The sequence below is a fragment of the Nerophis lumbriciformis genome, linkage group LG04 (genome assembly GCF_033978685.3).
Source record: "Nerophis lumbriciformis linkage group LG04, RoL_Nlum_v2.1, whole genome shotgun sequence".
In the NCBI taxonomy this organism is placed as follows: domain Eukaryota; kingdom Metazoa; phylum Chordata; class Actinopteri; order Syngnathiformes; family Syngnathidae; genus Nerophis; species Nerophis lumbriciformis.
The window spans coordinates 31,437,342-31,450,404 of NC_084551.2; the positions used below are offsets into that span (position 1 = coordinate 31,437,342).

General features: G+C 45.8%; 1 protein-coding gene and 1 long non-coding RNA gene across 3 annotated transcripts in view; one reads left to right on the forward strand and one right to left on the reverse strand.

Moving 5' to 3' along the window:
• Window positions 1-83: 83 nt before the first annotated feature.
• LOC133599515 (uncharacterized) lies at window positions 84-3,473 on the reverse strand. Its single transcript, XR_009814734.1, has 2 exons — window positions 3,300-3,473; window positions 84-393 (listed from the first exon to the last, which is right to left on the reverse strand). It is a non-coding gene; the product is annotated as an uncharacterized lncRNA (long non-coding RNA).
• A 7,602-nt stretch (window positions 3,474-11,075) lies between these two features.
• Window positions 11,076-13,063, forward strand: part of kcnn4 (potassium intermediate/small conductance calcium-activated channel, subfamily N, member 4) — a 69,829-nt gene continuing 67,841 nt past the window's right edge. For both annotated transcript variants that reach the window (XM_061952383.1, XM_061952391.1), the window contains exon 1: window positions 11,076-11,919. In XM_061952383.1, the coding sequence (XP_061808367.1) occupies window positions 11,446-11,919 (474 nt within the window). In that variant the 5' untranslated portion in view covers window positions 11,076-11,445. The remainder of the gene's footprint in view (window positions 11,920-13,063) is intronic.

The window sequence follows — 13,063 nt, forward strand, 5'->3', positions numbered from 1 at the left end:
CTACATTTCAGGACATAAGCACCAAATCATGTGTCCCCACCCCAAACCGTGCCTCTGACACACCACATACAAAATTGCATGGATTTGGTGGAAACCAGTTTTATAAAACACATGTAAAAACCTTACTTTGGTTTTATACTTTTTTTAAAGATGAAATTATTTTCTTTTAATAAAGAAAAACCAACACATTCAATATATCCATCCATCATCTTCCGCTTATCCGAGGTTGGGTCGCGGGGGCAGCAGCCTAAGTAGCAAAGCCCAGACTTCCCTCTCCCCAGCCACTTCGTCCAGCTCCTGCCGGGGGATCTCGAGGCGTTCCCAAGCCAGCTGGGAGACATGGTCTTCCCAACGTGTCCTGGGTCTTCCCCGTGGCCTCCTACCATAGAGTGGCTATAATATGAATTTGAATAATCATATAGCCTGTCAATATTCACTGAATTATCATTGTACACACAAATGCTCCTTTACTTCAGAGTTCTAAAGTCAGATTGGAAAATACAAAACGTAATAATACATCATTATTATTAGTAAATAGTGCATCTCCTGGGACTTGGGAGTTAAGAGGCGACACTAGTTTTTTGAAGACCGAGGCAGACTTGTTTCGGACCTACAAACCCTGTTTCCATATGAGTTGGGAAATTGTGTTAGATGTAAATATAAACAGAATACAATTATTTGCAAATCATTTTCAACCCTCAGTTGAATATGCTACAAAGACAACATATTTGATGTTCAAACTGATAAACATTTTTATTTTTGCAAATAATCATTAACTTTAGAATTTGATGCCAGCAACACGTGACAAAGAAGTTGGGAAAGGTGGCAATAAATACTGATAAAGTTGAGGAATGCTCATCAAACACTTATTTGGAACATCCCACAGGTGAACAGGCAAATTGGGAACATGTGGGTGCCATGATTGGGTATAAAAGTAGATTCCATGAAATGCTCAGTCATTCACAAACAAGGATGGGGCAAGGGTCACCACTTTGTCAACAAATGTGTGAGCAAATTGTTGAACAGTTTAAGAAAAACCTTTCTCAACCAGCTATTGCAAGAAATTTAGGGATTTCACCATCTACGGTCCGTAATATCATCAAAGGGTTCAGAGAATTTGGAAAAATCACTGCACGTAAGCAGCTAAGCCCGTGACCTTCGATCCCTCAGGCTGTACTGCATCAACAAGCGACATCAGTGTGTAAAGGATATCACCACATGGGCTCAGGAACATTTCAGAAACCCACTGTCAGTAACTACAGTTGGTCGCTACATCTGTAAGTGCAAGTTAAAACTCTCCTATGCAAGGCGAAAACCGTTTATCAACAACACCCAGAAACGCCGTCGGCTTCGCTGTGCCTGAGTTCATCTAAGATGGACTGATACAAAATGGAAAAGTGTTCTGTGGTCTGATGAGTCCACATTTCAAATTGTTTTTGGAAACTGTGGACGTCGTGTCCTCCGGACCAAAGAGGAAAAGAACCATCCGGATTGTTATAGGCGCAAAGTTGAAAAGCCAGCATCTGTGATGGTATGGGGGTGTATTAGTGCCCAAGACATGGGTAACTTACATATCTGTGAAGGCGCCATTAATGCTGAAAGGTACATACAGGTTTTGGAGCAACATATGTTGCCATCCAAGCAATGTTACCATGGACGCCCCTGCTTATTTCAGCAAGACAATGCCAAGCCACGTGTATCATCAACGTGGCTTCCTAGTAAAAGAGTGCGGGTACTAGACTGGCCTGCCTGTAGTCCAGACCTGTCTCCCATTGAAAATGTGTGGCGCATTATGAAGCCTAAAATACCACAACGGAGACCCCCGGACTGTTGAACAACTTAAGCTGTACATCAAGCAAGAATGGGAAATAATTCCACCTGAGAAGCTTAAAAAATGTGTCTCCTCAGTTCCCAAACGTTTACTGAGTGTTGTTAAAAGGAAAGGCCATGTAACACAGTGGTGAACATGCCCTTTCCCAACTATTTTGGCACGTGTTGCAGCCATGAAATTCTAAGTTAATTATTATTTGCAAAAAAAAAATAAAGTTTATGAGTTTGAACATCAAATATCTTGTCTTTGTAATGCATTCAACTGAATATGGGTTGAAAAGGATTTGCAAATCATTGTATTCTGTTTATATTTACATCTAACACAATTTCCCAACTCATATGGAAACGGGGTTTGTAATTGGAGGGCCTTTTTCTATCACCTCATCCTGGTGTGTGTGTGTGTGTGTGTGTGTGTGTGTGTGTGTGTGTGTGTGTGTGTGTACGCTTAAAGGTGAGCTTTGATGACATGACGCCATTTTGCAGTTATGATCCGGGGGTGTTGGAGATAGTTTTGTATGGATTGAAATTACTGCCAAAACTCCACAAACACACAAACCTGTTTTAATTCACGCCCAATAATTCGCAAGTAAAAATAAAAACTCTTCAGTTAAAAAAAAAAACGATTTTCAATTTAAAAGATAGTTTTAAAAAAAAATTTTACTTTTTTTTTGCAATTTAAAAAAACTGTTTTCTTCAAATACAAAATTATTTGCAATTATAAAAAAGTTTTCTTAAATTAATAAAAAAGATTTGCACGCATGAAAACAATTTTCTTCAAGTAAAACTTTTGGCAGCAATGTTCCACCCTTTTGGAAGTAATATTTCACTCTGCGCGATCCACACGCTTGCAGTCAGAGCCACATGCAAATGTCCCGCAATTTGGACTCCACAACAACAGGTGGTGCTGCTGAGTCAATTTCAGGCCGTCAGAGTTACAGTTTCTTCCAAACATCGCATGATTTACGAGGGGATAATAACATAAATGTGTAAACTTACAGGTTGAGCTTGTTTCCCCTCTCTTCTGTCCGACACTTTAGTCCTTACCCCGCTGCTGCTTCTTTGTTATTTTTAGTGTACGGTGTTCTGTTGAATTTAGCGGCTTCCTCGAAAAAAGCAACCCGTTGAGTAACTCGATTGAGGGATCTACTGAACGACGCAGCACCTTTAAAAAAAATGCAACTTTAAGTTTCGGATATCAAATAACGCTTCCGCTGTAGAATTACAATTATTACTTTCTTCGATGAGGTTATGTTTTCGCCAGGTTTACTTTATTTGTCACTTAGTTAGCAACATAAATACATTTCTAAACTTCCTCACACTGTATTTGTCTACCTGCTTAGTGTGTAATGTGAACTACCTCACGCTGTAATTGTCTACGATATTAATATTCCTGTTTGAATGGAGATGAAAATGAAAATGTACATGTAGAAGATACAATGAATGCAATATAATTTAAAATGACTACTTACTTGTGGAGTATGAGGAGTCTACACGAGGGAGCTGCTGTTTTCCATGGGTATTTTGTTCAAGGAAGAGTTTAAACATTTGCGTTTGTGCGCATGCGCTCGCATGTTCAGTAGCGATGGGTTGCCGAAATCAATAGAACGCCATGCGTAAATAACAATAGCTCTGACGGCCTTAAAGGAGCCATATGTAGTAATGTGGCCAGAAATGGTACTGCAATCACGGTCACAATTCTGTAGTCACCTCCCACTCTCCATGACTGAGGTTGCCAGATGCGCAGCCGAATCCGAATCCTACTCCAAGGAACTTAAATGGCAATCGAAGAGTCATACGCTGTAGGTTTCTCTTGTTTATGCTTCTTGCAAGATGGTTTACTAAGTAATTATGCCACATTTTACTGATGTCTATTAGCCAAATGAATTTGTAAAGGTACGCAGCAATATTTTCTTCGGGAGTCGGGACAGATTGTTGGCATTACCCTGCTAAAATGTCTCGTTTGACCGCACGGACCACCATCGAAATAATTATATATAATAATGTATTATAAATCGCATAAGCCTACTTTGATGGCAAGCCAAGGCCAACAGTAAAATTACCGCCACATTTCGTTTAGCATAACTCCATTTTGCCTCCAACCTGACGCACTGCATTCTCTTCCATGTACGCACATCACCATCTTTCAGTGCAGAGTACGATTCTATGAGCCAACACACGTTACGCAAAAAGAAAAACCACGTTACACATAAATCATATAGCCTACTACCATGTCAATACACACAGTAGAACATCATTACATGTAATGCATTATATTGTGCCAAGCAAATAACACCCCGTATGTGCCATACATACACATACACATACAGTCCCAGAAACCGCAATTAGCCGTGCTTATGTTGAACCCGTTTCCTCAGCGTAGCAGTATATTGAGAACGAAATAGGCACTGACACTACCCATATCCACATAGGTTTTATTTGTCGAAAATATATTTTGCCCTGTCAGTTGGATGACACATCGACATACAGGCTAACGGGCATATACACTATATTGCCAAAAGTATTTGGCCACCCATCCAAATGATGAGAATCAGGTGTCCTAATCACTTGGCCCAGTGTATAAAATCAAGCACTTAGGCATGGAGACTGTTTCTACAAACATTTGTGAAAGAATGGGCCGCTCTCAGTGATTTCCAGCGTGGAACTGTCATAGGATGCAACCTTTGCAACAAATCCAGTCGTGAAATTTCCTCACTCCTAAATATTCCGAAGTCAACTTTATTATAAGAAAAATGAAGAGTTTGGGAACAACAGCAAGTCAGCCACCAAGTGGTAGACCACGTAAACTGACAGAGAGGGGTCAGCGGATGCTGAAGCACATAGTGCAAAGACTTTCTGCACAGTCAGTTGCTACAGAGCTCCAAACTTCATGTGACTTCCAATTAGCCCACGTACAGTACACAGAGCTTCATGGAATGGGTTTCCATGGCCGAGCAGCTGCCTCTAAGCCATACATCACCAAGTCCAATGCAAAGCGTGGAATGCAGTGGTGTAAAGCCCGTCGCCACTGGACTCTAGAGCAGTGGAGACGCCTTCTCTGGAGTGATGAATCACTCTTTTCCATCTGGCAATCTGATGGACGAGTCTGGGTTTGGAGGTTGCTAGGAGAATGCTACATTTCGGACTGCATTGTGCCGAGTGTGAAATTTGGTGGAGGAGGAATTATGATGTGGGGTTGTTTTTCAGGAGTTGCCTTGGCCCCTAAGTTCCAGTGAAAGGAACTTTGAATGCTCCAGGATACCAACACATTTTGGACAATTTCATGGAATGGCACATCAAGTTCATATGTGAGTAAAGGCAGGTGGCCAAATACTTTTGGCAATATAGTGTATTTCTCCCGTTAGCCTGTATGTCGATGTGTCATTGACCGGGCTAGCATGCTAAGCATCACACTAGGAGCTGAGCACATAACACTAAGCATTCGTTGCACAAACATACTAGCTTTGTTAGACAAGAACATAGACTGTATTGGACAATATAGTTTACATACGAAATGTCCATTTCCATTTATTACAAGTAATAAGAAAACCTAAATGCCTGACTTACCTATCTAGGACAAAATTAGCAAGTTTGGCGTCAGATGAAAAAAATCTTCTCCGCCTTCAATCGTCTCTATCTTTCAAAGGCATCCCCGATACAAATCCTCGTTTTGTTCCTGGCTTTGTCATGAATAAGTTGAGAATTGTAACGACGCCTTTTATATTTACTAAGGTCTAACATGTTTAGTAACTTTACCAGTGGCAGTAGTTCGACGAAGAAGGCGGTGCGTAACTGGCAACCTGGATGTGACACACTCACAGACTTTCTAATTGGTAAAACGGTGGAGGACGGGACATCGAAATGAAGACAATAACAACATTTCGGGGTTGTAAATCTAATTTTGAAATGAGCATATCCCGGCTGAACCACCGTTATCAGTTATAGAGGTATTCGAAAAGAACATGATTTATTAATGCCTTTTGACATATCAGAGCCATTTAGTGATGACTTGACATGGAATTATTACATATGGCACCTTTAATTTGACTCAGCAACACCACTTGTCATAGAGTGCGAATTACAGGTGCTAAGAGTGCAAGTATGTGGATCGCGCAGGGTGGAATATAGTATCCAAAAGAGTGAAATATTGCTGCCAAGTTTTTACTTGCATAAAATATTTTTTTTGGTTTTTTTACCTGCAAATTTTTTTTTAATTGAAGGAATCAATTAACAATCAACATTCTTGTGTGTTTGTGGAGTTTTGGCAGTAATTTCACTCCATATAGAGGTGGGGGGGGGGGGGGGGGGGGGGTGGGGGGGGGGGGGATGTTTCTCATTGTAGGCCATTGGGTTGAGTTTTTCTCGGTATGATGATGCCGTGACGTCACGGATTGTAGAGGACATTTTGGTACAGCATGGTGGCCAGCTATTAAGTCGTCTCTTTTCATCGCAAAATTCCACAGTATTCTGGACATCTGTGTTGGTGAATCTTTTGCAATTTGTTCAATGAACAATGTAGACAGCAAAGAAGAAAGCTGTAGGTGGGAAGCGGTGTACTGCGGGCGGCTGCAGCAACACAAACACAGCCGGTGTTTCATTGTTTACATTCCCGAAAGATGACAGTCAAGCTTTACCATTGGCCTGTGGAGAACTGGGACAACAGAGACTCTTACCAGGAGGACTTTGAGTTGGATGCGCAGACGCGGTACCGTGAGTACGCATGCAGCTGCGGCTTTCAAACATTTGATCGCTTGCCCGTACGTGCGTGCCGCTATGTGCATGTCACGTACGTAACTTTGGGGACTTTGGGGAAATATATGTGCTGTATGAACTTTGAGGAGGTGAACGGTACTTTGGGCTGTGGGATTGAATGTGTTGTGCAGGTGTTTGAGTTGTATTGGCGGGTTATATGGACGGGAGGGGGGAGGTGTTTGTTATGCGGGATTAATTTGTGGAATATTAAATATAAGCCTGGTTGTGTTGTGGCTAATAGAGTATATATATGTCTTGTGTTTATTTACTGTTTTAGTCATTCCCAGCTGAATATCAGGTCCCACCCGCCTCTCACAGCATCTTCCCTATCTGAATCGCTCCCACTGCCCTCTAGTCCTTCACTCTCACTTTCCTCATCCACGAATCTTTCATCCTCGCTCAAATTAATGGGGAAATCGTCGCTTTCTCGGTCCGAATCGCTCTCACTGCTGGTGACCATGATTGTAAACAATGTGCAGATGTGAGGAGCTCCACAACCTGTGACGTCACGCGCATATCGTCTGCTACTTCCGGTACAGGCAAGGCTTTTTTATCAGCGACCAAAAGTTGCAAACTTTATTGTCGATGTTCTCTACTAAATCCTTTCAGCAAAAATATGGCAATATCGCGAAATGATCAAGTATGACACATAGAATGGACCTGCTATCTCCGTTTAAATAAGACAATCGCATTTCAGTAGGCCTTTAATTAGTTGCTTATTAACATGCAAATTAGTAACATATTGGCTTTTAACTTGTCATTATTAAGTACTTATTAAGGCCTTATTCGGCATGGCCTTATTATAAGCCTAATGTTACGGCGCACGCGCAGTCTGATTCTCCCTCCTCTGCGGGAACACTTGGAGGCTCCGTCTGTGCGCACCTCGGGACACGCCCACGGGTGCGCACATCCAGGAACGCGCCGCGCGCGTCTCCGCCCTGCTGCAGCCACCAGCTGCAATCACTCGCTGGCAATCATCACACCTGGAACTGATGAGGGCGAGCTGGTTAAAAGACCAGTGGACCCTAGGATCGGCGCGGGAACTTAGTTTTCTCATGGTGTACCGTAAGCAACAAGCTTTATGCGCTCTTACTGTGTTGTTTTTCCCTCCGTGATTCTGACGTCTGTTGCTCTTCCGCAGTGCCTTCCCGAGTCTTCCCTCCTCGAGATCTCCCATTGTTTCCCCGGTGTTTTGGACTGCCTTCTTCTTTCCCGACTCCTCACTCGCCCCTGGACTCTGACGTCTCTCTCTGCCCCACGGACCCCTCGCTGAACTTGGACCCCTTTTGCCTTGCCCTCTTTGGACTTGTCTGCCTTTTCTCATCAACACTTGGTAACACACTTCAGATATCTACACACATAGTCTTACACCACACACACACTCTTGTATTTTAGTCACACACTCTATTTCTATAGTTTAGTTGTATTGTTTATTATTATATATATTTATTATATATAATAAATTATTGTATATACTGCCCCCTGGTGTCTGTTTGCCGTCACCTCCCCTCAGTAAACACAACAGTAAGTTCCCGCCAAAAATTAAGGACCTGACGGCACAGTTCCTTAGCCCCGCCCCAGTGACTTTAGTTCCGCCCCTGTGAATTTTTTTTTTTCTGCCTCTTGCCCCATTCACCATGTCTTTTTCTTTTTTTCGCTCCACACAGGAGGAGTTGTCTTGTCCTGCCAAACTGTCGTGGAAAGGCATGTTTAGCAGTGATGTGAGCAAGGAGGAATTTTCTCGCCGCCTGGACACCCTCTTTCCACCCTCAGTGTCTGTTCCTCAGTCTACTGGAAGCGTCTGGAATCCGCCTTTGGAGGGGGGGAATGGTACCGACAGCCGTGCTGGTGAGGTAGCACAGCTGCGGCCAGCAAGACCGCTACCATCGATCTTTCAGTTTGCCTGGCCGCACCCACCAACCACGCTACCAGCACTTGTCCCCGAGCTAGCGTCCGAGCTAGCACCTTTCCCTCGGCTAGCGTCCGAGCTAGCACCTGTCCCTCGGCTAGCGTCCGAGCTAGCACCTGTCCCTCGGCTAGCGTTTGAGCTAGCACCTGTCCCTCGGCTAGCGTCCGAGCTAGCACCTGTCCCTCGGCTAGCGTCCGAGCTAGCACCTGTCCCTCGGCTAGCGTCCGAGCTAGCACCTGTCCCTCGGCTAGCGTCTGAGCTAGCACCTGTCCCTCGGCTAGCGTCCGAGCTAGCACCAGTCCCTCGGCTAGCGTCCGAGCTAGCACCAGTCCCTCGGCTAGCGTCCGAGCTAGCACCAGTCCCTCGGCTAGCGTCCGAGCTAGCACCAGCCCCTCGGCTAGCGTCCGAGCTAGCACCAGCCCCTCGGCTAGCGTCCGAGCTAGCACCAGTCCCCAGGCTAGCCTCTGAGCTAGCACCAGCTCCCAGGCTGGCCCCCACGTCTCCACCAGCTCCCAGGCTGGCCCCCACGTCTCCACCAGCTCCCAGGCTGCCCCCCACGTCTCCACCAGCTCCCAGGCTGGCCCCCACGTCTCCACCAGCTCCCAGGCTGGCCTCGACCTCTGCCCCTCGGCCGGCTCCGCCGACTCCAGCACCTCTGCCGGCTCCGCCGACTCCAGCACCTCGGCCTGCTCCCCCGACTTCAGCACCTCGGCCAGCTCCTCAGCTGCCCTCCTCGTCTCCGGCTTTGACGTCCGCTGCTTCCACGCCTTTGACGTCCGCTGCTTCCACGCCGATGACGTCTGCCGCTTCCACGGCGCCGATGACGTCTGCCGCTTCCACGGCGCCAATGACGTCTGCCGCTTCCACGCCGCCGATGACGTCTGCCGCTTCCACGCCGCCGATGACGTCTTCCTCCACGCCTGCCTCGGCGATGACGTCTTCCTCCACGCCTCTGCCGCTTCCACGCCGACGACGTCATATCCTCGTTTCCGGCGAGACGCACCATGGCGCCAATCACGTCCGCCTTCCCGACGGCCAAGATGGTGGCCGTCCCTTGGTCGCCCGCCTCGCCGGCTTCAGCGGCATTCTTCTCGCCGCCGCCATCAGACTCGTCCTCGGTGGATTCGGGGACACTTGGGCCGGCGACCCACCACCAGTTCGCCCCTCCGCCCTCCCTTGACTGTTGTTCCTGTTTTTTCGGGGGTTTGACTTCCAGGACATCTGGAATCTGTCCATAGGGGGGGGATACTGTTACGGCGCACGCCCAGTCTGATTCTCCCTCCTCTGCGGGAACACTTGGAGGCTCCGTCTGTGCGCACCTCGGGACACGCCCACGGGTGCGCACATCCAGGAACGCGCCGCGCGCGTCTCCGCCCTGCTGCAGTCACCAGCTGCAATCACTCGCTGGCAATCATCACACCTGGAACTGATGAGGGCGAGCTGGTTAAAAGACCAGTGGACCCTAGGATCGGCGCGGGAACTTAGTTTTCTCATCGTGTACCGTAAGCAACAAGCTTTATGCGCTCTTACTGTGTTGTTTTTCCCTCCGTGATTCTGACGTCTGTTGCTCTTCCGCAGTGCCTTCCCGAGTCTTCCCTCCTCGAGATCTCCCGTTGTTTCCCCGGTGTTTTGGACTGCCTTCTTCTTTCCCGACTCCTCACTCGCCCCTGGACTCTGACGTCTCTCTCTGCCCCACGGACCCCTCGCTGAACTTGGACCCCTTTTGCCTTGCCCTCTTTGGACTTGTCTGCCTTTTCTCATCAACACTTGGTAACACACTTCAGATATCTACACACATAGTCTTACACCACACACACACTCTTGTATTTTAGTCACACACTCTATTTCTATAGTTTAGTTGTATTGTTTATTATTATATATATTTATTATATATAATAAATTATTGTATATACTGCCCCCTGGTGTCTGAGCCGTCACCTCCCCTTTAGTCTAAACACTACACCTAACCCTCTAACCCTAACCCTAACCAAATAACTCTGAATTAAGTCTTTGTTACTTAGAATATGTTCCCCTACCACGAGGAAGACCCAGGACACGTTGGGAAGACTATGTCTCCCGGCTGGCCTGGGAAAGCCTCGGGATCCCCTGGGAGGAGCTGGACAAAGTGGCTGGGGAGAGGGAAGTCTGGGCTTCCCTGCTTAGGCTGCTGCCCCCGCGACCCGACCTCAGATAAGCGGAAGAAGATGGATGGATGGATGGATGTTCCCCTAGTGTCCAAAAAACTCTAAATTAAGTCGTTGTTACTTAGAATATGTTCCCCATACTAAAGTGTTACCAAAAACATATAACTTCGTCTTGAATTAAAAAAAAATTTATTTTTTATTTTTCACTAAAGAAGGGTTCGGTGAATGCACATAGCCGCTATGTAGTATGACACTGGTGGGGTTCGGTACCTCCAACAAGGTTAAGAATCACTGCCAGTGCTTTAGGGGCTTCGTCGAAAACAACCACAATACAGCAACATTTTTTTTTACCTTAATTTCTATGTTTATTTTTTTCGAAGTAAGCTTCAGCGTTGACGCGCATGCGTGCGCACGTTCAGTAGCAATTTGTGTGGCTCGCACATTTTCTCAGAACCGCGGCAGGTGCGTAGCCAACAAAAGCTAACATTGCCATTGTTTTATACTGTTCTTCCAAACGAATTGTTTCTTACACATACATTAGTTTAAACGTACAAACGGATTTTGGGAGTTGGTGACGTCGGTTAGCGTACTTATTGGGGTGGGGTGGAACGAATGGACCGCCATTGTACCTCAGCAGGAAGGGGACTGTGACGTCACGGCCCCTTGTGTTGTGACTCGGTTTGTTTAAAAAAAAAAAAAAGAGTACGTTTTGGAGTGACTTCCCTACGACACTACGTGAAGCACCCGAAGCAACACGCCCTTAAACAAGAAGGCATGCAAATAAGATAAGATAACACAGCAGTGTGTGTGTGCATGCGTGTGTTTGTAAACATCATCAATGCCGCGCCTCTGCCATTGCTATACCACTGTTGGACACGTCTTCCTACGATTGGAGCCCACGCCGTGCGTAGATCACCATCGCCGGGGGGCGACGACAATCAAAGTGATCCCGGTCCAAGTCGCCCCCCCTGCCCCCCACCACCCCACACGCACACACTCATGTGCGCTCTGGAGATGGAGATGACCAAGCGCGCCATGCACGTCAACTCCAAGGTGAATTGTGGGACCGACAGGAACGGCGGGGACACCGCAGAAGTGTCCGTGCCGGTGTCGCTTCCAGGGAAAAGGACGGCTCTTATGGAGGGAGACGACCTGTACCGACTGCGGGACAGAAAGTTCTTGTTGGAGGACAAGAAGCGGCTGTGCGCGCTGGCTTTGGGTGCAGCTCTGCTCGGAATACTGCTTATGATCATCCATACTGAGATGTGCCCCTTCTTCTACGAAGCGGTATGTATCTTGACTCAAATGTGCCTACTGTTTGCCTGACACAGGAGTCGGCCACCCACAATGTTGAAAGAGCCATATTGAACCAAAAATACAACAAAAAAATCTGTCTGGAGCTGCAAAAAATTTAAAGTCTTTATAATGAAGGCAACACATGACGTAGGTGTCTATATTAGCCTACTATCAAAAGCTGACGCAAATGTGTGTGTGTCCAAGTTTAAGGAAATGGCAGGTTGTCTTCTTCTAATGGATTTATTACAATCTTTGCGAGCTGGGTAACGTTTGCTGTGGTCTGGAACAACATGGCACACAACCAATTATCAGAAATGCAGCAAAACCTCCTCATGCTCTCTCAGGGAGAGCATGTCCCAAATTCCAAGCTGCTGTTTTGGGGCATGTTAAAAAAAATAATGCACTTTGTGACTTCAATAATAAATATGGCAGTGCCATGTTGGCATTTTTTCCCATAACTTGAGTTGATTTATTTTGGAAAACCTTGTCACATTGTTTAATGCATCCAGCGGGGCATCACAACAACATTAGGCGTAATACTGTGTCAATTCCACGACTGTATATATCGGTATCGGTTGATATCGGAATCGGTAATTAAGAGTTGGACAATATCGGGATATCGGATATTCGGGAAAAAAGCCATTATTGGACATCTCTAGTATAGATGTGTGTGTCCAAGTTTAAGGAAATGGCAGGCTGTCTTCTTCTAATGGATTTATAACAATCTTTGCAAGCTGGGTAACGTTTGCTGTGGTCTGGAACAACATGGCACACAACCAATTATCAGAAATGCAGCAAATAGTACATACAGATAATGTGTCATGAGCTACGAAGCGGTATGTACCTCGGATGACTGACTCAATTGTGCCTACTGTTTGCCTAACACAGGGGTCGGCAATCCAAAATGTTGAAAGAGCCATATTGGACCAAGAAAAATAAATAATACTAATTTGTCTGGAGCTGCAAAAACTTAAAAGTCTTATATAAGTGTTATAATGAAGGCAACACATGACGTAGGTGTCTATATTAGCTATATTAGCCTACTATCAAAGGCTGACGCAAATCTTCATTGACAGAAATGTTGTATCTTAATTTTTATTCTACACATTTTTGCAACATTGGAAATCATTAGTAA